Raw genomic sequence first — 25,486 nt, 5'->3', positions numbered from 1 at the left:
TGGCAGTTCCCTCATTGCGAGAAGCAAAGCTACAGGGAACCAGGCAGAGGGCCTTCTTGGTGGTGGCGCCTGCCCTGTGGAATACCCTCCCATCAGATGTCAAAGAGATAAACAACTACCTGACATTCAGAAGACATCTGAAGGCAGCCCTGTTCTGGGAAGTTTTTAATGTGTGACATTTTAATGTATTTTTAATCTTTGTTGGAAGCTGCCCAGAGTGGCTGGGGAAACCCAGCCAGATGGGTGGGGTTGTTGTTGTTTAGTCGTTTAGTCGTGTCCGACTCCTCATGACCCCATGGACCGGAGCACGCCAGGCACTCCTGTCTTCCACTGCCTCCTGCAGTTTGGTCAAACTCATGCTGGTAGCTTTGAGAACACTGTCCCACCATCTGGTCCTCTGTCGTCCCCTTCTCCTTGTGCCCTCCATCTTTCCCAACATCAGGGTCTTTTCCAGGGAGTCTTCTCTTCTCATGAGGTGGCCAAAGTATTGGAGCCTCAGCTTCAGGATCTGTCCTTCCAACGAGCACTCAGGGCTGATTTCCTTAAGAATGGATAGGTTTGATCTTCTTGCAGTCCACGGGACTCTCAAGAGTCTCCTCCAGACCATAATTCGAAAGGGTTTTGAATTATGTTTTGATGGGCGGGGTACAAATAATAATTTTTTTATTTATTATTATTATTATTATTATTATTATTATTATTATTATTATGTTTCACCAGCACGGCAGAACTAGGCGCAGCACCCACTGGGTCCCAAGATACAGCACTAGAGGGGACTGCAGCTAACAGTAGTGTTGCCCACACCTTCTGTCCTAGAGCAGCTACTGAGTGGTGTGCACAAAGAGCTCCAAGGTCTCTGCCTACTTTCTGTAAGCAGGGCAATAGACAAAATGGGCAAAATCAGTGCCTCTATCTATCTATCTATCTATCTATCTATCTATCTATCTATCTCCCACCTTTTCCCCCTGACTTAAGACGGTTCACAGATAAAACAGAAACTGTTAAAAACATTGGGGGGGAGGAGAATGACAATAACTGTAAAACAAGTAAATATTACAGTGGTACCTTGCAAGATGAATGCCTCGGAAGACGAAAAACTCGCAAGACGAAAGAGTTTTTCGTTTTCTGAGTTGCTTCGCAAGACGGATTTCCCTATGGGCTTGCTTCGCAAGACGAAAACGTCTTGCGCCTTTTTTTTTAAACCGCCAATGCATTCCTATGGGAAACCGTCAATACACAGTGGTGCTTCGCCAGACGAAAAAAATCACAAGACGAAAAAACTTAATTTTGTCTTGCGAGGCACCACTGTAATAGAATTAAACTGCATGTAGCTCCCTTGGTAAAGCACGAGACTCTTAATCTTAGGGTCGTGTGTTCAAGCCCCACATTGGACTAGATGACCCTCGTGGATCCCTTGCAATTCTACTATTCTATGCTTCTCTCTCTATAAATATAAAAGATATATTAAAAACATAAATACAATAAAAACAGCATGGTACCAGCCCCCTCATTCGAAGCAGTCAGTTCCCCAAAGCATGTTGGAACAAGGAGACAACAAGGAAGGAGCCAGTCTGGCTTCTCTAGAGAAGGAGTTCCAAAGTCTGGGAGCAGCCTCCGAGAAGGCCCTGTCCTGCATCCCCACCAAGTGTGGATAGGGGGAGGGGACACCGAGAGATGGACCTCCCCAGAAGATCTCAAAACCTGGGCATGTGTATATAGCCCGTCAGCCCCAGCAAATCTAGGTGGCGGCATCTCTCCAGAGCCCGGCAAAACCTCAGGGAACACGCTGACTAGCATAGCCTCACAGTTTTGTCCGCATGGAAGCAGGATGCAGGCCTGTGGGCTTCTGCCCCCAGGCCTGGCATCTCCTGGCAAGGGAACACTTTCACGTGGCTCTGCAACGCTGCCTGGAGGCCGATGCGTTCTGACAACCGCCAACACGTGAAATGTTTCGCCCTTCGTTTTAAAAAGTTAAGCTTAGGCCGCCTCCATCCTCACTCCCTGCCATCACTGGGCGCCTGCCAAGATGGCTGCCTTTCTGGCCAGAAAGGAACTGGAGCACCTTCAAGGGGCGACCCATCTTTACAACGAATCATGGTGCTCTCTTGCGGCAACGGCAGGAGTAAGGTCCCTCTGGATCATAGGAAAATACCTCAAAGTGGTTTACGAAGAAAGGTAAAACAATGAAATTATAACTAGAGAGTTTGCAACCATAATTTTAAAAATACATGGACTGTAACTACAGCCATTTCTGAAGGAAAATCTTAAGAGGACTGAGGAAGTCGAGGAAATAAGCTTATGAAAGATAATGAAATGAAACTTGGATGTGTTTTTTAAAAAATCTTAAGAGAACACACCTCTGGAAGAAACACACAAAGTTATCACAGTTAGCTGGAGTTGCCAACCAGTCACAATATTGCGTTGTTCTACCCCAAGCAGAAATCAATGAACCTAAGTCGGCCAAGTCCATCAACCACAATGGGTCTACTCTGAGTAAGAAATGCCCTGGATACAAACCTTTACTCTTGGGTTGTCAGAATTAGGGAACCAAGTCAAAAGAAATAAATGTTCCAACAGAGCTGGGTTTGGTGTTAACATGCACACAAGGTCACCCAAAGGAAGTGGTGGGAGACTTAGTCATGCAATGCAGGTGTGGGATGGAAAATCTTTCTGCTGAGAATGCAAACAGTGCTACTCCATATAGCTGCACGATATATGTACAAAAAACATGTAGGATGGTGGCATCATTTTGCAGGATGCAGAACTTGTGAGGCATGTGCGTTGATTTCCTGCAGACATGCTGATGTGGCAACAAGCTTCAAATGAAATCCACACATCTCTCATTCAGCCTGCAACCACTTAACTTATCGGCCCAGCAGGAAAACTTGTGCAGGGCACTTACACCTTAGATAGATAGATAGATAGATAGATAGATAGATAGACAGACAGACTGAGGCCGAGGGGAGGGCAAGACACAGAAAATGTAGTCACTTGCTTCAAAGGGAACATTCTGCACTAGGACTGAGAGATAGCTGGTTTTCAGCATAGTGATATATCACCAGCTAAACACTGCAATATACAGTGGTACCTCAGGTTAAGTACTTAATTCGTTCCGGAGGTCTGTACTTAACCTGAAACTGTTCTTAACCTGAAGCACCACTTTAACTAATGGGGCCTCCTGCTGCTGCCGCACCGCCGGAGCACGATTTCTGTTCTCATCCTGAAGCAAAGTTCTTAACCTGAAGCACTATTTCTGGGTTAGCGGAGTCTGTAACCTGAAGCGTATGTAACCTGAAGCGTATGTAACCCGAGGTACCACCTTACCAATATATCACTATGTCTGAAATACGGATGAAGCAATATAGAAGAATTGGCTGGCTTCAGTTTTTCTCACATTGTGATTTTTGCATACCGCACGCACACAGACACACACATACACACAGATCATGATTCACAATATATTCCCAGGTCAAAAATTATGAAGCTGATATCACGGTATAGACTTCAAACTGGTTTTGGATGATATATTGATATATTGCCCAGCTGTATTCTGCACGTGCTCAGGGTTCTCAGCCCTGAAGGTCCCAGAACTTTTGTTATGAAGAGGCAGAATACAGATCACAACTGACTAGGAAATCAGGACTGAGCTCCCAAGATAATTTACTGTGGGAAGAAAAATGAAGAGTCTTCGTGTGATTTGGCATGGAGCTTCTGGGATGAACAGGAATCATTGCTTCTGAGTAGATTTTGTAATTAATATAGGTACTGTGTTCTAATAAAAACGAATGCTTCAGATAATTTGAGTACCATTTGACAAATCAAATGTCAAGCCTCATCTCCAATCTCTCCAATCACACGGTAGATCACTTGGATAGAGTACATATCACAAATGCGCACACACCTGGCATTTCTACACAGATTTTATTCATGCCACCAAATCTGGAACCAACTGGCACTTCAACTTATTCTCATATTAAATTGGTTCAGGTTCACATAAATCATGTTCCTGGGGGCAAATCTATGGCATCCCAAAGCAGGGCAAATTAATGTTCAAATTTGCCTTTCACCATAAACAAAACATAACAAGTTTTGTATTCAGTATAGAACACTGAAGATGCTACAGCGGGGCACTAGCATTCCTCGCCTAATTCAAGGAGAGAATGAGATTAGTCCGCCAGGTACCACAAACATTAAGAAATAAGCAGATATCTTTATTCCTCTTTGAGTCAAGCATCAGATCTCCCGCCAACTCTGAGCTAGTCAGAACTTATTCCAGGGAGAACAATCAAATGGTTGTGCAGCGGTTGCCAACCTTTTTGGGCCCGTGGGCACATTTGCGAACTACAGAAACTGTTGTGGGCACCGCAAAAACACACCACAGTCGAGTCTATTTGCTACAATTCTATTGGCTTATCTCAACTCTAATTCTGGGAGGTGGGGCCTGCAGGTGCCAGAAAACACGCCTGGCACCAACTTTGTCAACTGCTGCTGAACAAATTAGAAACTATAATGCTACTGAACATTTGTGCCATGTCAAAATGTGTGCTCCCAATTCCTCAAATGTTTTATTCCCTTGTGAAAGAGGCTTCTGGTTTTTCTCCCTCATTCTCAGAGCACTTAAGAATTTCTGTAGAATTTGATGAGCTTTCCTGAACATTGCAGAGCTTTTCTTTCAAATAAACTTTACGCCAGCTCTGTGAAGCCTTTTCTGGGCGGCCCATATTTCCCAATCTGAAAAAGCCCCATGGGAGGAGCTCATGATACTTTCCACATGGCTTCAAATTGAAGCACAAGGACTCAGGAAGGCTGCAGTGTTCAGGCCACTGGTGAGATGATCTGCAGAATTAAAGTAAGGAAATTCACCATCACGCCTCCCTTGGTCACCTTAAAAATAAGGTTAGTGCAAAAAGAAGAAGAAGAGGAAGAAGAAGAAGAAGAAGAAGCTGCTGCTGCTCAACCACCCATAAGAATTTCATCAAAATTCTCTCTGCCCTTTGATAACTTTTGAATGCAATTTATTTTCTTATTAATTGATGGAGAACTTTTTTTTAAAAAAGCAGGTTTTTTAGTTCCACATTACTGAAAACACAAGATTGGTTTGGCTGGGTTCCCCATTGTTTGGCCTCCAACATGCAACAGAACCAAACAGGTGAGAAGATCACCTGGAACAGATGCTCACCTGTAGAGGGACTTGTAGAGATATCTCTGAGGCAAGGCTCTGCTCTCTTGATTTATCTTCATCATGAGCTTCCTGCCTCTACATGAACTGTTTCTGGACCCCTGTTTTGCTCTGTTTTAATTCCTCTTTTGTTATTAGTTGGGGAACAGATTGCAGAACTATAAATTAATTTCTTTTAAAAACTGAAAGCAAGCAAGTATGGACTGAAGCACTGAAACAAAAAGACTCCCTTTTAAAAAGAGGCAGCATAGGAATCCTGGATCGCTAAAGCAACTTCCAAGAGATGCGAGCTGATTTATATCAGAGCTAATTGTTAAAACCGGCAGAGGCATAATTACAATAAAATGTTTGTTTCCATTCTGTTTAATACCAGCCTGTGCCTTCAGATTACAGGCTGGCGAGCCGCAAGTTATCCTCTCCTAACTGGGCACTTGTCTAAAATAGATGCACTATTTTTAGCAAGGTACTTAAGTATCTCAACTACAGCCTGTGCAGCAAAAGGCTGACATATGTCACTTTCTCATTCCAGGAGGAAAAATTCAATATTAAAAACAAGTACACATGCAAGACATCTTGACCGGATGTCTTGGGCTTTCAGATATTGTTTTTTGTTCTACCCTTAAAATAACAACATAAATATGGGAGGGAGGGTAAAAGAAAGGATGGACCGCTCATACAGGTTGATGAAGAGCCTACGGGGGGTGGGGAGAAGGGGGGGAAATGCCACAAAATACTTTCCGTGGGCCACAGGATTGATTCCTTTCATTTTCAATACAAGACTCTAGAATAGCCTTCTGAAAAAGGCTGATGGGCTCCAAGGGGCAGAGCTTTTTGACAGCCTTTCCCAATTCTGCTGATATTAGGTTGAACATATTAGTCCTATTGAAGTGTCCTAGAAACCAGGAACCCAACCCCTATCTCCCAGTGTAAGTTGGAGGGCAGCTATCAGAAACAAGGGAGCCTTTGCAGCTGCTTCCCACCCAGTGCCAGATTTATGTATAAATATACAGATTATGTATAAGCTAAACAAGCTATAGCTTAGGGCCCCACTCTCTTGGGTCCCCCAAAAAAATTTAAAGGGGAAAAAACTGGACGTACATTTCGAAAATTTAAGATAAAAAAACAAATAAAACAAAACCTACATACAACAACAGTGTTTTGTGTTGTGTAGGCTCCTATGATGTAAGTAATGGCCACCACCTGCTATATAAAGGGCCCCATCACTTTCAGTACCTTAGGACCTCATCAAACCTAAATCCGGCCCTGTTCCCAACTTGAGAGCAGGGCACGATTGGCAGTGCCTCCAGAGTCCTTTTGCCCAACCTCTGCCTTTACTGTCCCACAGCTGACATCCTATATAGGACATCAGGAGGAAGCCAGGTGGGGCTGGCTTGACCTTGTGGGCCTATTGGGTGGGGCAGGCACACCTCACCAGGCCTGCGTTCCAGAGGCTCCTTGCCTCTGCTAGACACCTCGTTGTCATTTAAGACCTCAATACTCAACCCAGAACTCTCTCCTGGATAGAACTATGGTTTTGCCACTTGGACAGTTAAGCTCTGAGCTACAGATAGAGATCGAGATATGAACCAAAGCAAGCAGTTGGGAGAAAAGGAGGGCATTTATTAAGCACTGCTCTATTTATTCAGTCTGAAGCAATTCTGATAGCTTCGGGATTCCCCTTTGAGAAAAAACACATTTAAAAAATCACAGCCAATAAATAATATCTTTATTTTTTAAAAAATAATCTTTTCACAGGGCGGGCACAGTTGGTAAAGGTAAAGGACCCCTGACAATTAAGTCCAGTCACAAACGACTCTGGGGTTGTGGCGCTCATCTCGCTTTACTGGCCGAGGGAGTTGACATTTGTCCGCAGACAGTTTTTCCAGGTCATGTGGCCAGCATGACTAAGCCGCTTCTGGAGAAGCAGAGCAGCGCACAGAAACGCCGTTTACCTTCCCGCTGGAGCGGTACCTATTTATCTAATTGCACTTTGACGTGCTTTCGAACTGCAAGGTTGGCAGGGGCTGGGACCGAGCAACGGGAGCTCACCCCGTCACGGGGAATTGAACCGCCGACCTTCCGATCGGCAAGCCCTAGGCTCTGTGGTTTAGACCACAGCACCACCCACGTTTTTAAATTAAGGTTACCAGACATCCCCGTTTCCCGGGGACACTCCCCAGATTTACAAATCAGTCCCCGTACAAAACCAATTGAAGCTGAAAAGTGTCCCCGGATTCATTGAAAAAAATCTGGTGACCTTATTTTAAATATTACTGTGTATTTTACGTTGTTTTATCATTGCTTTCAATGTTCATTTTTTTGCAAGTCACTCCAAAAAGCAACTAATAAATTCATCTTTTTCCTAACCAAAACTACTGTTATTCAGATATCCTCAGTTTTTATGCTGTTTGCTCTTTATGTAGATGTGGCGATAAGCCATATCTCATTGTCTTTGAAGTGCAACCATTTCCTCTCGTATAAGACACGCCCATTCAGCTGCCACCATCTGCGTCAAGAAATCTGTTTATCAAGGTATAAACATGAGCAAGTGGCAAATCCAGTTCCCCATTTGAGTGGTCGCATTCACATGCCAGGTTATGCCATACAACATGGATTAATGTGCACAAATCAACCACACTTGCTTCACTCCTGCTCACTGCATTTGGGAGATAAGAAGCCACAAACCCTGGTTTAGCATTGCACGCGAACCAGGAATTGTGGTTTGTTTCACTCTGAACAAACCATGATAAGTTAAGGTCAGGGACAGTGGCTTCTGTCTTGCAGGAATCAGACAGACCACTGTGTAATAAGGGTGTAGCAGATAAAACCAATATATATTGTGCATGAACCAGGCCTAAGGAATCTGCAGCCCCTCAGAGGTTGTCAGAGCTCCAGCTCCCACGGCGAACGGTCAGGGACAATGGGAGCCGCAGTCTAATGTCTGGAAGGCCACTTTTTCCATCACTTCCCTCGCCCCACGGTACAACAATACAGTTGCTTTTTTTGTTATTAGATTTTCCAGTTCACTCACAGTCTGCTGTCAGCAAAGGACTTAGTAGTAATCTCCAGCACACTGCTAAGTTACACCATCCTGATCTGAAGCCACTTTCATTAGAATACTTGCTGTCATGATGATAGTTGGTCCAAACCTTTCCCCTTTAGAAGGCAGGTAGGCTAGGCAGGTATTTGAACAGGGCTCTGCATGTCTAAAGACTAGCAAGATATTCCTTCCAGATATGTGTATGGAGGTTTTCTGCTTCAGTAGAAGTTCTGGAGCAGAACGCAAACGGCATCTATTCTCAAGTCCAGATTCATGGATCCTATTGAAGATGACGGCCAGTACTTTGCTATAACGGGATATGCATTTGAATGTAGTCCATGTAGGCAGAGGTTCCTTTTGTGTTTAAATTGTTTTGTCTTCTTCCTTTAGAACATCTTATAAACACTCATAATTCCAAGCATCCAAAAGCTGAAAAAAGAATCTTCCAAAAGGAGACTACAGTCAATTGAGTTTCTCAATAACTGTTTGCGGCAATTTGGAAAACTAAAATTTGGAATCCTGTCACTTTTGGAAGAAGACTCTCTAGTTTTGGGAGTACATGTTTTTCTCCAACTGCTTTAAAGATTTACACAGATGCCTATTTTCCCATTTTTCAGGACTGGGACCACTGATGCACAGCGCAAGGGAGCCTCAGAGACTTTCTTAATTATGCAAAGTTCCTTCTTCCTTCTCAGTAGCACTCCAACCATATGAAATTAAGGGAATTGGGAATCTGTGGGGTGTTGGTACACCATCTAGTGTGCCATCAAATGTTTAAACAATGTCTACCGGATCATCTCCATGAATAGGATATCCCTAGATTACTTCCCAGAATCCTCTGCAACACTCGGGAATTCCATAGCAGACCAGAAAACCTTCCTTGAAGTTAGAAAGTTTGGAAACTGGTACTACCAGTCTTTACTCACTGCTGCAGTTAGACACCAACTGACATTTCCCAACCTAAGCAATCAAGAAACAGACCATCCTGAAGCTGGATGGGCAAGCGCAGCCAACTGCTGCATCAGCAATCTGATATTACTATGCCTTAAAACATCATGTAAAGCTCCAAATGTGCCAGTGGTTCAACATCAGAAAGATAGATAAGAGGACAATCCAACCACAGAAAAATATTTTCAAGTCCTAATGATTTTGTGCAAGAAAGGAGGGAAAGGAGTTAAGCATTTGTTAAGCTCTGCTGAAATTAGTAAGGGGGACCTAAGGCTATGTACACATTCGTGGAGAAAGCCCCATTTAACCTAATAGTTTATTCAGAAACAACTGCTTCTAAATGATCTACACAAGTTTAATACGTAGATTTGCCACCTTCACTTTCGCTAGATGTAAATACCTTGGAGGTATTTAAGCAGAGGCTGGATGGCCATCTGTCAGGGAGGCCTTAGCTGAGATTCCTGCATTGCAGGGGCTGGACTGGATGACCCTCGGGGTCCCTTCGAACACTACAATGCTACGATGCTACGATCTCAACTACACTTCTTTACTGCAGCTTGTTCTTACAGCAAGTCACTTGCCCCAGTATGCAAGAAAGAAAAACACATACAATGGAAATAGAAATGACATCAACTATGGCAAAGGTTTTTAAACTGTGGCCTGTGAAAAGGCTGCACTTATTTTCCTCAGCGTGATGGTGGAGGACTGAATTATCAAAAGGTTAACAAGCCCCTAGGCCAGGCTCCATGGTTCTCATAATGCAGCGCTGGTTTTGATGGCAATGGGAAAGAATGCTTTGCTTTTCACATCCCTGTACAAGATGGGATTTTCATCACTTGCCACCCTCAAATCCAAATACAAAAATAAGATGACTGCTGAACCCAACCCAAGGCTAAAGCTTACAAAGATTACGCCTGACGTTTGCTCAGAAAACATTTGCACCCACCACACTGGACAACAAGATCACAATTAATATAACGAGTTGCAAAGGTACTTTTGATTAGTAGAATGAGAAGTTTAAGTGGTCCAAGAAGATGCCAAGAAAGGGGTTCATAAAATGAGTTTGGAAACTGTGCTAATGTAAAACAGTTGCTGCGCCAACACACCAATGCAAGGGCGCAAAAGAAAGCAACGTTTTCCCTCTGCCAAAGCAGGTAATGTTCAACAAATAGACAAGGGGGGGGAGAGATTTGTAAGATGATGCTCTGAATACACCCCCATGGATACCATCATCAAAACAGATGAAGAGGGAAGCAACAGCTGCCAAAGGACTGGGATATCTTTCTGCAAGCAGTGCCTACAAAACAGTAATAAGCAGCAGAAGTGCCTTACATAATTTAAGGCCAGTTGATGGCCCTGCATTGTGCAGGGAAACCAAGCACTTTTCACCCTTGCATTCATGCCAAGAACCTCCCTGGGGTGGGGGGGGAGGCTTTTTCTAAAAAGATGCACCATAATTCTGCGACCTCCACCACTGCTTTGGCTATCCACCCATCGGAAAAGGCGGCGAAGGGAAACAAAAAGTTTGGGGAATCCTTTTTGCCCCAAATATCCAGCGCCACACGCGCAATCGTCGCCAACAGACAGTCGTCGCAACACAGCGGCCACAACGTGGCTGGCAAACTCCGTCCGCGCAGCCCCGAAGCCGGCGCCCGCCTTCCCAGCTCAGTCTCTCGCCCGCAGCCGGGAGCCTCGTTTCTTACCGGACGAGGAGAGCCCGAGCTCTCTTCCGCCTCCGCCTCCGGCCAAAGGAGCCTCCTCTCGGGCACTTTCCCGGGACAAGCGCGGCCCCCGACCCGCACCGAGGGCAGCGCGCGATTGGGAGAGCCGGCCAAGCCCCTCCGCTCGGGTTACTTGCCGAAGGGGAGGCGGAGGAGGAGCAGCAGGCGGGCTGGCTCCACCCTGGTTTTATGATGCAATGTGGAAAGGGCACCGAGGCTCCGGAGAAGTCTCGCCCGCCTTGAAAGGAGAAAAGAAAGAAAGGAAGGAAGGAAGGGGAAAAGAAGGCGAAAGCAAGCCGAAAACCCCGGCGCCGCATCCCCCGGCCGCGCGCTTTGTGCGCCGCTTCTCCCCCCGCGCGCCAAGTTGCCCGGAGGGACGCGGCTGGCGAGCCATCCTGCGCGCGCCTCGCCAACTCGCCGGAAAGTCGGCGGCGCGGCCGGAGCGAGCGGCCCGGATCCGCAGCTGCGGCGGAGGGGCGTGCGGGACTTCTCCGCTCCCTCCCGGGACGGGCAGAAACTTCCTCGCCTTTCTTAGTCCGGGAGGCAGAGGGGCCGCTGCGCGCCCGCTTCGCCGCCGCCGCCGCGCGGCCCCTTCCGCGGCTGTGCCCGCCGGCCCGCCCGCTCACCAGCAAGGACCCGGGTGCGGGCTCTGTCCCCGGCAGCCCCTCGTCGCGCCCGCGTGGCTCCCGCTCGCCTTCCTGGCGCGGCCCTCCGAGCAAGTTTCGGACCGGCCGGGCAAGAGGGAGAGGGAGGGACCCGCCGAGACGGGAAGGGGCAGCTCTTCCTCCGGGAGGAAGGGGAGGGGGATGCACGGAAAGCGGCTGGGGGGGCAGCGCCGCCCTGGAATCAAGCGCCCCCCCCCCCGGGCAGCCCAACCTGCGGCCGAGGCCGGCGAGCTGCCCTCCAGGCGTCCGTCCTCCGGCAACTCCGGGCTGCGCGCCGCCGCCTTCTCCTCCTGCTGCTGCCGCTGCTGCTGCCCGCGCTCGCCTCGCTCCTCAGCTGACTCGCCTTCCCCGCTCCCAGGCATCGCCTCCGCCTCCGCCGGGCTTTAAACCCTCCCCCGCCGCCGCCGCCGCCGCCGCCGTCCCCTCTCGCCGCTTGTTGCGCGCAGCCGCAACCGACGGCGCCCTGGGCGCGCGGGGAGCAGGCACCGGGCAAGCCGGCGGGGAGGGACCCCTCTCGTCTTGCGCCGCCGCCGATGGGGCTCCCGGGCCAGGCGCGGTTCCCCGGCGAGGCGAGCCTTCCGCCTCGGGGACCCGGCGCGGGCCGGACTTTCTTGGCGGACTTTCTTTGCGGGACGGCGGCGGCGGCGTTGGCGACTGGGCGGTGGGCGCCGAGGGGCCGCTCCGACAGGCGACGCCAGCCCTTTCCCCCTTCGGGCAGCCATGTTCTGGGCGGCCGGGCTGCGCGCTGCGAAGGGCCCTCGCTCCGGGGCGCTGCGGACGCCTGGCGGCCGGCGAGGCGAGGCGAGGGCAGGCCCGCTCCCTGCGCCGGCATCTGCCCGGGAAGGCTGGGCCCCGAAACCCCAGGATAGCAGGAGAGAGGGGGGAAACAGGTCTGCTCCCGAGCCCTCTCTGCCGGAGGTCGTCTCTCCGCCGGTTGCTCTCGATAGATGGTCGCTGGATTTGACCTACCGTGATAGTTGCTTCTGAATTGTGACAGCATTTTATTATTAGATTATAGTATTTGAGAGGCAACGTAAGGCCAAACATGTCGCTCAGATCCCTTTTTTTAAAAAGGGAAATGACAGGTAAAGAGTCCCCAAAGGCTTTGGAATAGCTGGAGATCCCCCTGGGCTGGAAGGAGCATTTCAGATGAGACATTCCTCCATCCCTCCCCCATCTCCTGCCACACAGCACAGGGCAGGTACTGAGGTCGTGCGGGGAAAAGCAGCAAAGGGGGAAGGCAAGATTTGGGACAGAAATGGAGAAGAGAAAGGGGGGCAGGGTGTGAACTGAAAGGATCCTGGGGGTGTCTTGAGGGATCTGGTGCAAGGCAACAAAGTTGTGGCTTACAGGAGTGCTCTGCTGTTTGTGTCCATCTGTGCTCAAATTTGTAGGACTATAAATTAACCTAAACTTTGCAAAACCACCAAATGTCTCCAATGACCATTCCCTTCAAAAGAAGCCGAACCCCCAAGAAAGTGCCGTCCCTGAATCTTTTCGTGGTGTGTGTGTGTGTAATAGAGAAAGAGAAGGAGTGGTCTAGTGGATCACAAATTTATTAAGACCACACAACTCTGTTTTGACCCAGGCGTGGGCAACCTGTGGTTCTGTATGTCGCCCAACACCACCTTTTGTCGTACGTGAAGACCATGTCTAAAGTGCAGGGCTCTGGCGCCCTTCCTCCCACCCTCAGCTGCACAGAGCGATGTCCCAGACACCCTGGAGACATTTGCAGGCAAGTTCTCTGCCAGCCGAGACCAGGCACTCCCCTACGGCCATTGGCACTTCTGCCAAACACAAGTACCCGGTACTTTTGCAATATCACAGCCTGGGCGCATGGAATAAAAGAAGCATCTGCTATGGAGCACAGTGTTTCTCTACAAACTGCATGGGGAGAGTATATTCGGTCTCTGCCCCCCCCCTGGGGGGGGGCAGGCTGGGGCATGGGCCAAGGTGTGTTTCCACTTGGAACTTGTTGAGGTGCCCATGCTCCTCATCTCCAGGGAGCCTTGAAAGTTTGGGCCTTGCCAGAGTCACAAGGCTTTTGGCATGATCAGAAGGGCCAGAGCTAAAGGGGTCTTTGCTGGGGTTTTGGGCTCCCTATGGGGGTGGGGGAGAGACCCCAGCGCATTCCTCAAAGGGACCCTGGAAATGAATTTCAATTTTAAATATCTGACATGCAGAAAGACACCACAGGCAGCGTGGGTCTTCTATGGAACTTGTTGCCCCACCCCTCTGGAATCAAGATGTGGTAAAAGTGATCAGCCTCTCTTTTTGAGGATGAAAACGTTAAGGCCAGGGCCGGCCCCCATGAGGCAAAGTGAGGCAACTTCCTCAGGTGGCAGGATCCACAGGGTAGCAGATCCAAATGTAGATCTTTATTCCCTGTAGTTCGAAAAAGCTTTTTGGCACTGCCACTGGAGAATTAAAAGCAATTGAGCAACAAGAAGCTGGGGTCTCCCTTGACTCATCAGACTTGAGCTCCACTGTGGCTCATTTCCAAGGGTAAGTGGGCTGTATCTCCATTCCATTCCAGGAAATCAGCTGACCTTGCACAGGCATCTAAAATTGGCTTTCAGGTTATTAAAGTCTAAAGAGATGCCTGTTTGCCAATATTCATGAGTCAATAGGACTTACTCCCAGGAAAATGGGATTAGGATTGCAGGCTAAATTGTGTACAGTGTGACGTTAATGACATACATTTTATAGAAAATAAAATCACTTGGAATCAGGATAGCTGGTGGATTTTTGGGCAGTTGCTTGTGACAATGAAAAACAGGCTCCATTTGAACAACTGTTAAAGGTCTCTGTGTGTACATTTCCTTGTAATTTTAAAAGCCTGTTCTGAAAGGATACACTAATATTTGGGAGTACAAATGCTTTGTGTGATTCAGCAGTTGATAAAAGTGTATGAGGGATATTTCTTGGGCATCCTGAACTGGGCCTGTAGATATATTTAGTTTTTGTGTGCAACAGCTGCATTGTTTGACACAAAACTGTTCCGTGATTTTAAAAACTTAGAAGGTTCACCGCAAAACTGGTTATATATAGCCGTAGCAATGGAGCCTTGTACCAGCAGCCTACGAAGATCTTACCAGTGTCTGAGTGAATAAAAGCAGAATACTTCAGGAAAACAACACTTAATTGGAAAATAAGCTGCAGCTTATTGGAAGGAAGATCGCCACTGTCATGTATGAAGAGAGAGACATATATTGATATAGATGAAACCCAGTTCAAGGGGTTGATCTTTTTTGGTGATGCAGAAGGGGGCTGCCTATTCATCTGGGCTGCCATTCAAGGCAACTGCTCTAGAACCCAGCAGCCTTGTTGAAGTTTTAAGTACAGTGTGGTAAGGAAAGGAAGCAATTCATTTCCATCTGTATTTTTTAATTATTTAACTTAAAATATTTATTATTCACTCTTCATTGTAACAACAGTCCTAAAGCAGCATACATAAAATCAGAGCACAACATATACAGTAAAATAATACATTTGTCATACTAACAGCCAGGAGAACTAAAACAATAATTGTTCTTAATAATAAACAAAAGAAGAAGAAAGAAAAAGAGACTCCTGAAATATATGATGTACTTTCTTTTGTCTGTCCCTAATCTTCAGCTTCATTGGATGCAGTGGCGTAGCATGGGTTGTCAGCACCCGGGGCAAGGCAAGTAATTTGCGCCCCCCCTGTACTGTCCCTCCCCCAGATAGTCCCTCGCTCTCTCTCCGCACCGCACGCCTGGCACCCTCCCCTCCACAGTGGGCAGCGACCCGGCGGCTCGGATCGGATTCGCACAGCCAGCACTGCAGTGAGAGAGAGTGAGTGAGCCAGGTAGGGGCAGAGAGCTGCTAGTGCGAGCGCCCCCCCCCCCCCGATGTTGCGCCCGGTGCGGCCGGCCCCCCCTGCACCCCCCACGCTACGCCACTGATTGGATGTCTACAAGATTGAGTGTCATAAGAGAGAGAGACATAAACTGAATACAATATTTGGTTCGGATTCTGATTTGCCGCTTCAAAAAAGAATTTGATTCATTCTGAACCAAGTTAAAGGCTATCTGATGCAACTTGGGGTCTGAATCTAAATCCCAGTTAAAAAAACTGAAACTTTGTGCTTCCCCATTCACTGTTATGGGATTATTTTTAATACTTATAACTACCCATCCCTTTACAGAAGTGGATGAAATTGTGAGGCATTGCAGCCCTTCTGTGTGGACAAAGCCTGATAAAGTCCAGATAAATTGGCCTGGCAGCATTGGGCTGGATAGCTTTGAAATCCCTCCCCCTGCCTGCAAAAGAAACTATTTTGAGGTAGAACTGGGTGGGGCAGGGAGACAAAAGAATATGATGCTCTAGCACTAATGGACCCAGAGAGGACTGATATTCTCAAACCAAGTGTGTCCCAAACACACTTCTCTTTTGGATAATTTGTACCTGTATGAAGTTGCTTGGTGGCATGACCGACACTCTTGGGTTCAAGAAGATATATAGATGTACATGGCATGCCAGGGTGCTCAATGAAGAGACAAAAAGCTTGCCTGATAAATCATCCTTGTTTAACATTTAAAACCAGTGATAAGAAAGAACTGTTCCCCATCCCCCTTCACTCTTGCTGTTTCAGCTCTGGAGAGATAAGAGAGATCTTCTGGCCGTCATAAATTTTACAAAGAGAGTTACAAAGCAAGTGAGGAAACAATTGACGGTTCTATTTTCACGAAGCACTAGGAGATTCTGGTAAAAGAAGAAGCTCTCATTAAGCACATTAAAAGGTGCCCATGAGAGGGAACAGACCGGAAGGAGGAGGTGTTGGAAGCAGAAGAGGTAAGGTTTAGTGAGCAGGAGGAAGCTGTGGCAGAGAGCAGTTCAGACTCCAGGGCTGAAGCGAAAGTTGGAGAGGAGGGGGGGGGGACCAGAGGCTGGAGAAGAAGCCAGGGGGTCTCCCCCTTGTGCTGCAACCAGCTCCCCTCTCCCCTGGTCTCCCAGGACACAGAGAGAAATGAAAAGAGCAGAGCGGAGAATGGTTGTGCACAGAAGCAGTTTGCAACTGGGAAACGCCCTGGAGAGGAGAAGCCTTAGAGAGCAGTGGGAAGGCCATCACTTCTCGCAAGTGCAGCCTGGCCCCCAGCAGAGACATGGTGCATGGTAGGCAGGCGGGGGGGGGATTTGGTGGGGCTCTCCACAGGGCTGGTGGGCTGCCCTGGGCATGGAGGCTCTGCTGCTAGCTGCCCTGTTCAGCAGATGGCATGGGAGCCAACTCCTAGGGCCTGAGGGGTCTTCGACCCCCCATAAAACATTTGAGGGACCAGGCCCCCTCAAAGTTGATGGGCATTGCCATTCAAATGGTGTGCATGCGCTGCGTCAGGTGATCGATTATATGTGGTGGGTCTTACCTGCCCCCCTCCAATATTTTATTTAAGTTGGCACCCCCAGCAGGTGGACTTGGGGGTGGCAGCTACCTGTCAGTGAGTGCAATGGGTTGGGCTAGATTACCCTATTGGGTCCCCTTCCAACTCCACAGATCTCTTTTTTTATATATATGTTTATTGAATATTTTATAATTATGAAAAGAAAGACAATAAAAACAATGCATCAACAATAAAAAGAATACAATACAACACAACATAAAGAAAAGAAAAACATTTAAACACACATCCAAATTTTATATCTATATCTTTCATTTGCTTATTTCCTCGACTTCCTCACACCTCCCTTTTTTGTATTCTAGTTCAAATTGCTGGTTCAACAAATCCTTTCCCTCTTCTACAATTTTTATTCTATAATTTATCCTAACACATTTTGACTTTGAATTTTCCACTTTATCCCATTAACAATTAGTATTAATATAATTCTTAATAACACTTCTGCTAAAACCTTATAGTTTCATTCCAATATTCTTCTAACATTCATTAATTTTGCAATATTTCTGTAAATATACTTTGATTTTTTTCCAATCTTCCTCCATCGACTCTTCTCCCTGGTCTCGGATTCTGCCAGTCATTTCCGCCATTTCCATGTAGTCCATCAGTTTCATCTGCCATTGTTCCCGGGTGGGTAGCTCTTGTCTCTTCCAATACTTTGCAATGAGTATTCTTGCTGCTGTTGTGGCGTACATAAAAAAAGTTCTATCTTTCTTTAACACCAATTGGCCGACCATGCCCAGGACCAACTCCACAGATCTCTCCCCGCTCTTAGTTAATGACCAGCCCTAAGGGGCCGTGTGTATGGTGGGGGGGAGATAGAGGTGGTGAGGAGGCCGAAGTGGCCATTAGCCACCTCCCCCCACCCCCATTGTACACTTGTCTTCTGTGTTTATTTACTGGCTTCACACGAGTCTCGGATCATTTTGACTGGAAGCCTAAAATATTTTTATTTTTACCTCCTTGTAATTGTATATATTTAATCATATATATTCAGTTCTGTACATGAAATGGTATTAACTGTATTGTGAACACTTTAATTCACAATATGGGGATTTATTTTGGTGGCTCGCTGTTTCTGTGGGGAAGTGCTCTTGTGGCCCACACGGTCTGAGAGGTTGGGCTGCCCTGCTATAGCCGACTGGGCCGGGTGGTTTGCAAATGCTCACTAGTGCTCTGCAAGTCCAAGCGGAACAAAGGCCAAACGAGGATGCTTTATGAAATCAATCCTGAAAAGAAAGCTGTGTATCAAATCCTTAGTGCTGTGATCAAGCAGAATAACTGGTCACGCGCAGTAATGCTCAGCAGTGACTCTTGTTTGTTGCTTGGGTGGATGTGAAAGCACAGGTAAACATCTCCTGATCCATGCAATTAGAGCTTTTGTGTTCAACAGAACAGGTTGTGCTGAGTCTTGTTGCATTGTTGTTCCTACAGGATAAATATTGGAGGTCTGACCATCCCCTGGTTACTTGTGCTCCTAGGTAGAAGACGGAGTATTGAAACCTGAGTGAAGAACCCGCCCTGCTTCTGTGCAAACTTATTAAACCTTTACTTCCAGTCATAGATTAGATTACCATGATATCCAGCATCATGCTTCCTTTTATCCATTATGTTTAAAAAAATGGTAAAGACAGAATGATGGAACGATGTGGCATTTGGAGACCAGATGCAACTTGACTCATGTAAAAGGCCAATTTTGTCTTTCAAATATTAACAAGCGGAGACACAAAAGCATAATGGGCAGTATCGCGCACTTAAATCTGCAGCTTTGTTTCAAGTATGAAGAATTAACCACAAATGTCAGTGAAGATAAAGGGTATGCCAAGTTGCTAAATAACTTGAAGGTAGGTAAACCAACTGCAGAAGAGAAAATAACAAGGGTTGCCACATGTCCTCTTTTTCCACCTTTTCATGATGAGAGTGGCCAGAGAGATCCACAGTTAAAAGTAAGGTAAAGGGACCCCTGACCATTAGGTCCAGTCGTGACCGACTCTGGGGTTGTGGTGCTCATCTCGCTTTATTGGCCAAGGGAGCCGGCGTACAGCTTCTGGGTCATGTGGCCAGCATGAAAAAGGCACTTCTGGCAAACCAGAACAGCGCACGGAAAAGCCATTTACCTTCCCGCCGGAGTGGTACCTATCTATCTATTTGCACTTTGACGTGCTTTCGAACTGCTAGGTTGGCAGGAGCAGGGACCGAGCAACGGGAGCTCACCCCGTCGCGGGGATTCGAACCACTGACCTTCTGATCAGCAAGTCCTAGGCTCTATGGTTTAACCCACAGCGCCGCCCACATCCCACTATAGTTAAAAGTAGAGGTTGGCAAAAGTGCCCTCTTTTTTGCTCTTCAAAATATGGCAACCCTAAAATAACATTGGAGAAGATACTGATTTTCTGTAGTCAGCCAACATATGAATAAAGCAGGAGACATATTTTTCTCATTAATAAATGAATATTTTTTCTTTGTATGTTTAATGGCAACTTTGAAAGAAGCTCGCCAGTTCAAATGTTAAGATGAGAAAAGGAAAACATAACTCAGACAGCAACAAGGGCTGTAGATAATATTCCACAGTATATGTTTGGGGAAACTGAACAAGATATGTGAACTGGAACACCTTTTTAGAACTGTTGGAAGTGTGCATAAATGCTTGTGTTGTACTTGGGAGAAATCTATGTGTTGGAAAAGGATTTAGTTAAATGTTGTGGGTTTCCAATATGACATATACCAAAAACAGGTGAAACATCTAATAATCAAATTTGACAGGGTTCCTGAACCAGAAAGTAACTATAGACGTGAGGAAAGGTTCCTCTCATCATATGCTTTGACATTGTTTGTTTTAAAAATAAAAGTTTATATACCGTTTCAGAAAAAACACATCACAGTGATTTACAGCAATATAAAACCAAACAATAACATCGTAAAGACAAGTAAAAAGCAAAAATAAATAAAAAATATAGACCATTATGGGGGACGTACTCTTAATTGTTGGCATCATGGTTCCAGAGCTGCCTTTGGACAGTATTGTGGGTTTGGAGGCATGAGTTACGCAGCTTTAGAGCATGAAAGGTAACTGGTCTGCAGCTCTTGACATTTGATCTGTTAAGAGCAACCTGTAACCCAGCATGCAGAGATGGATGTTATATATTGCACCGTTTATTTTTATAAAGGATTTACTTTCCCTCATTGACATGATGAAGCAACTTCCCCAGGAGTTGTGCTGGTGCCAGGCTATTTTGCATCTTAAAGGTAAAGGGACCCCTGACCATTAGGTCCAGCCGTGGCCGACTCTGGGGTTGCGGCGCTCATCTTGCTTTATTGGCCGAGGGAGCTGGCGTACAGCTTCCGAGTCATGTGGCCAACATGACTAAGCCACTTCTGGCGAACCAGAGCAGCACACGGAAATGCCGTTTACCTTCCCGCCGGAGCGGTACCTATTTATCTACTTGCACTTTGACGTGCTTTCAAACTGCTAGGTTGGCAGGAGCAGGGACCGAGCAACGGGAGCTCACCCTGTCGCGGGGATTCGAACCGCCAACCTTCTGACCGGCAAGTCCTAGGCGCTGTGGTTTAACCCACAGTGCCACCCGCATCTTAGGCAAAGCTAACTACTTGCATCCACCGCCCCTCAAAATGGCTAACTTCATTTAAAAAATATAAAATGGATTTCTTGTAGAAAAAATGCACACAACTTGAAACTGCTAAATTTATCTCAAATTGCAAGACTAGGTAATACAGCAATCTTTCGTTATCTTTATCAAATACAAATTAAAGTTTTTTAGCACACAAATAATTCTGAATAATACTGAGAATTGTGATGTTAAAATTTAAGTCTCTTAAAAGTTTCAATTTCAGGCACATCATAACCTCTCTTTGTGTGCCTTTTGCTTTGCAAAGTTTATCACCAGTTCCTTCAGGTCAAGTGGCAATGCTTCTTCCAGTCTTTTGAACCTGTTTCTTCTAGGGCTGGTTCAACATTTTTTAGCTGAACAACTTGCAGCAAAAATAAATAAACACAGGAGATGGACTTGGAGCAGTCGTTTTCCATTCTTGTCGTATACCCTTCAGATCCAAGAATACTGATAGTTGACGCGTCTGCTGATAACCCACTTACTACCTTCAAAGCAAATGATATCAGAGAAAGGGAATTGCAGTCTGGAGAAGGCATGTTGAGAGGAAGGAGTAGGAAGTTCCTGAGCCATATGACTCTTGCTTTGTAACCTAGCTTAATAATATCCAGATATGCTTAAGAAGTAGAGACATCACCTTGCCAACAAAGGTCCGTATAGTAAAAGCTATGGTTTACCCAGTAGTGATGTATGAAAGTGAGAGCTGGACCATAAAGAAGGCTGATCGCCGAAGAATTGACGCTTTTGAATTATGGTGCTGGAGGAGACTCTTGAGAGTCCCGTGGACTGCAAGAAGATCAAACCTCTCCATTCTGAAGGAAATCAGCCCTGAGTGCTCACTGGAAGGACAGATCGTGAAGCTGAGGCTCCAATCCTTTGGCCACCTCATGAGAAGAGAAGACTCACTGGAAAAGACCCTGATGCTGGGAAAGATGGAGGGCACAAGGAGAAGGGGACGACAGAGGACGAGATGGTTGGATAGTGTCTTCAAAGCCACAAACATGAGTCTGACCAAACTGCGGGAGGCAGTGGAAGACAGAAGTGCCTGGCATGCTCTGGTTTATGGGGTCACGAAGAGTCGGACACATCTAAACGACTAAACAACAACAACATAGACATGAGGGGAAGATTCCATATATTGGTCCAAATGCAGGGACTGGGGGAAAATATGCCGAGGTTAGAGGTGCAAAACTCCTACCCTGCTGGCAATCTGTTTTCTTATTCTGGGCCAGAGGAGCAAGTAAAGCAGTTGCAGAACACAAAGAGCTGGCTGTGGAAGGGACAGTGTACAAAATGATTTCTGCAACTCCCCAGAGGAGGAGGAGACATGAGGTGGTGACTCCCTACCTGAGAGGTAGCAATGTCAGGTGCCCCATTTTAAGCTGGACATCCTGGATTGACAGATGCCTTCTGATCCCAATTCTGGATGTCCCATTTTGAGTCCCGTGCTCTCTCTGCACCAGAGCAGAGGACCAAAAGACCAAAAGACGGGCGCTTTTTGGTTCTGTGCTGTGGCACAAGTCAGTTGGCTCAAACTGGAGTGTGGGACCAAAAAACGGAAGGGAAACCCTGCGTGTCGCCACTCTTCTTTCCTTTAGATTTAGGCAACTACTAAGGCCTCTTCTGTCGACATTCCTCTTGGTTTTGAGTGTACTGGTGCAGAAGCAGCAGCAGCAGCAGGGGGGCCTGATGTTGAGCCTCTCCTGGATTGCTGCCAAGTCCTCCCAAACCTTAGTGTTTTTTCAGCAGTTGACTGGTCTGTTTTTTTCCTTTCCATTTACCATAACACCTAAAAGATTCAAGGTCAATCCCAACGTCTCACAGTCTTTTATCTTGTAGGTCTCTCAAGACCAGTGTTATGTGGTCTTGGCAGCCACTCCCAGTCATCAGTCTAGCTACCGCATTCTGGATTAGTTGTAGTTTCCGGGTCACCTTCAAAGGTAGCCCCAATTCCTCCACTGTGGCACTTCTGCTTCCAGGGCACAGTGCCCTCTCACACATGCACATCCCCTCCTCCCAAAACCCCAATTTATTTATTTTTTATTTAAAACCTAACCCTGGACATTTCCTTTAAAATGTAACCCGCCCCCCCCCCGGGTGGGCATGTTGGCACCCCAAAAGAGGACATGTCCAGGTTTTCCCAGATGTATGGCAACCGTACTTTTAAATGCACACATTGAATTTCATTTTAAAAAAACAAAACTTGACCCACCAACAGCCAACATCTGAAAATTACCAGTTATATGGTGCAACAATGCCAGATTAATTCTGTTGGGCAGCTTTATGAAATCTGAACAGTGACGGAGGGCAAAGGAACAGTTTCATGCCCACCATCCCCAATTGAAAAACCTTATTTACATTGCATTCATATCCCACCTTGGCTTATGACACTGTACACAGTCCTCCCAATTTCTTCCTTACAGCATCCCTATGAGGTAGATTAGACTAAGAGATAGAAATGGACCAAAATTCAGCCCACAAGCTTCACAGCCCACAAGTTTAAGGGGGGTGGGGTTTGACTCTGATCTCTCCAGCTCTAATCAAACATTGCACCTCAGAATGAACACCTTGTTAGGATATAGCTCCGTTCCACCTTAAAAGGGAACAGGCATGACTGTTGTGTGTCACATGCCTGTTTACTTCCAGCACTTGCTGGGAACTTCCGTTTGTATATAGCTTTTGCATTCCTGCTGTTTTGCTGGACACAAAGGGAAGCAGACATGTTTTTTCCTTTGTTCCTGAACTATGCTAAATAAATGCTGTAAATATGCTTACACATTTCTTTGTCCACCACTTCTGCTTTGAGAAGATTTATTCACTCTGCTGATAGAGCGTGCACAGGTCTCTAAACGTATCTGAGGCTCGTGTCGCTTATTGATGCTGTTCCAAGGGAGACTGGTGATCGTCTGGCTGCCGGTCGGAGGCTGGAGCCAGTCTCTCTGGCAGTATACCAACACACCTTTGGGGAACTCCTCCCCTCCTCGCCCTTACAAACTCACTCTGAAACTTTGCAGCTAGACTGATATAAAGTTTATTTACACATGTGTACAACCTGAGCCTAGATGGAGGCAGTTCAGAGCATTTACACCTCAAGAGAGTCCTATTCCTTCCATTGAGGCAGCCTCAGATTCAAAGGGGCTCCAAACATCGTGTTTGAACCTCTCCGTACTATAAAGCAGACAGATTGTAGAATTATAAGTTTACCTATTTTTCATTTCTGAGTCAATCACATTTATCAGCTTTTTTCTTTGGTAGCATTGCTCAGCAGCAGCCTCATCAGAGGAGATGAAGCTCTTTTTGTGGTTGCTTTAATTAGGTTTTGATAGTACATTTTGAATTTATTTGATTATTATGTGAGAAGGCACAGAAGAAACCTGGCAAGGCAAAAGGACATTTGTGTTTGGGTGGGTGCATACATTATTTACAACGTGGAATGGCTGAGCAATTGCCTTGAATACTGATAGCTCATCACTTTAAAGTGGCTCTATCTTTTTCCCCTCCTTTAGCTTAGCCTGAGACAAGATAAAGGATTACAAATAATTTTATATGTATGACTTAGTGCAAATTACAGGAAAGCAAATGTAAATGATGATGTATCAGGGTTAACCCTTCATGCATCAAATTGCTCTGCAAACCAGGTGGTTATTGGCAGAGCAGCTCATATTTTAATTCCATATAGCTTCAAGGTCACAAAGCTTGGTGGGAGAATAACAGACTTGCTCTTTTGGAAATCATTGCTATTTGTAGACTCTCGCAATGCAGCGGCCATCAGGTGAATCAAACTTCTCTCTCACAGACATGATGACCTCTGAACCACTTTATATAAGGAACATATAGATAAGGATACAACTTCAAGGATACTTGTAGTCAAAAGCATTTTTGTAAGCGTGTCATTATGTGGTTCTGCCAGGTGATGGCTGTTGTGCGTGTGGTTTAAGGCTGCTTTTAGCTCGTGATGAGAGGGAGGTGGGTCTATCACCTGTGGACATTGGTGAAAGGAGTCATATGCTAAGCAGGACGTGTGGTGGTGCAAAAGGGCCCCAAAGGACCTCACAAAACCCAGAAATATTCTTAAGGAATAAATAAATGATTATTTTTTACATACATGATTGTTATATGCTCATTTTGGTTATATTCGCCAACAAAAACATGACAGGTCTAAATATTCCAATCAGGGAAACCCATAATAGGAATGTCCTTTACTTGTTAATATTTTTATTAAAAGTTTTCCATAATACAGTAAGATATAGAAAATGTAATGGAAATGAATGGAAATACAAATTGAATAGAGTGTCCTCTCTCAAAGGTAGTTCTTAACCCTTGCCACTTGCAGAAGGTAGCAGCTCCTCCCAGCTCTCACCTGGGATCTCTCCTCTCAGCCTCAACCACCAGCATTTCCAGGTCCCTCCACCAACCATTTACTTACAGTCTCTGAAGGCAGGCCCCAAGCAGAGGACACCAAGGAAGAAATGAATGGGTGGGGGAGAAAAGAGAAAGAAGCAAGAAGAAGGAAGGGAATAAAAAGAGAAAGGAAAAGGAAACAGTAACAAAAAATTGAGCCAACAGCAAGACATTTCCTCCTCTGGAAGTACCATAATGGGAATTTCCCAGAGGCTAAGACATGCACTGACCTAGTGATGTCACTGCACATGTGTTATGTCATATCGACTTTCTGCTGCCTTTGCCATGGAGTTCCCCAGTAGTCTCTTTCTCCATCTACTGTTTAAGATCAGAGTGACGACGTAAAGGCTCTTATGCAGCTGGTCTGCTGCATTTTTTATCACTTTTTTTTGAAAGAGCATCAAAGCTTTCCAAAGTGTGGAACTGTGTAGCTGTTTCTGGAAATGCTGTGTTGCTGTATACATCTATACATGCTGCTGCCCATGGAGCAGA

At 46.2% G+C, this 25,486-nt stretch overlaps 2 protein-coding genes and 2 long non-coding RNA genes across 20 annotated transcripts in view; 2 read left to right on the top strand and 2 right to left on the bottom strand.

Annotated features, from left to right (window-relative positions):
* The window catches only part of GRB10 (growth factor receptor bound protein 10), a 92,037-nt gene extending 76,923 nt beyond the window's left edge, over positions 1 to 15,114 (bottom strand). For 3 of the 17 annotated variants that reach the window (XR_014503957.1, XR_014503958.1, XM_083407613.1), the window contains exon 1: positions 11,765 to 11,913. Coding sequence is in view for 1 of the 17 variants with exons in the window: in XM_083407612.1 (XP_083263738.1) it covers positions 11,765 to 12,553 (789 nt within the window). In the remaining 16 variants the exon portion in view is untranslated. Of the gene's footprint in view, positions 1 to 10,870; positions 11,033 to 11,514 lie in introns of those variants that run through there. The other 14 variants (XR_014503954.1, XM_083407612.1, XR_014503960.1 and 11 more) reach the window with 10 other exon arrangements.
* Positions 1 to 25,486, bottom strand: part of GALNT1 (polypeptide N-acetylgalactosaminyltransferase 1) — a 538,911-nt gene that overhangs the window by 359,703 nt on the left and 153,722 nt on the right. The gene's annotated exons all lie outside the window — the stretch shown is intronic.
* The window catches only part of LOC310661719, a 157,193-nt gene continuing 134,103 nt past the window's right edge, over positions 2,397 to 25,486 (top strand). Inside the window, exon 1 of the long non-coding RNA XR_014504099.1 lies at positions 2,397 to 3,298. This is a non-coding gene — a long non-coding RNA (uncharacterized lncRNA). The remainder of the gene's footprint in view (positions 3,299 to 25,486) is intronic.
* On the top strand, positions 15,520 to 18,553 carry LOC310661714. The gene is made up of 2 exons (XR_014504094.1): positions 15,520 to 16,371; positions 18,402 to 18,553. It is a non-coding gene; the product is annotated as an uncharacterized lncRNA (long non-coding RNA).

The sequence above is a fragment of the Podarcis tiliguerta genome (genome assembly GCF_965153285.1).
Source record: "Podarcis tiliguerta genome assembly, chromosome: 13".
Lineage (NCBI taxonomy): Eukaryota > Metazoa > Chordata > Lepidosauria > Squamata > Lacertidae > Podarcis > Podarcis tiliguerta.
This window is presented reverse-complemented; position numbering and strand designations above follow the sequence as displayed.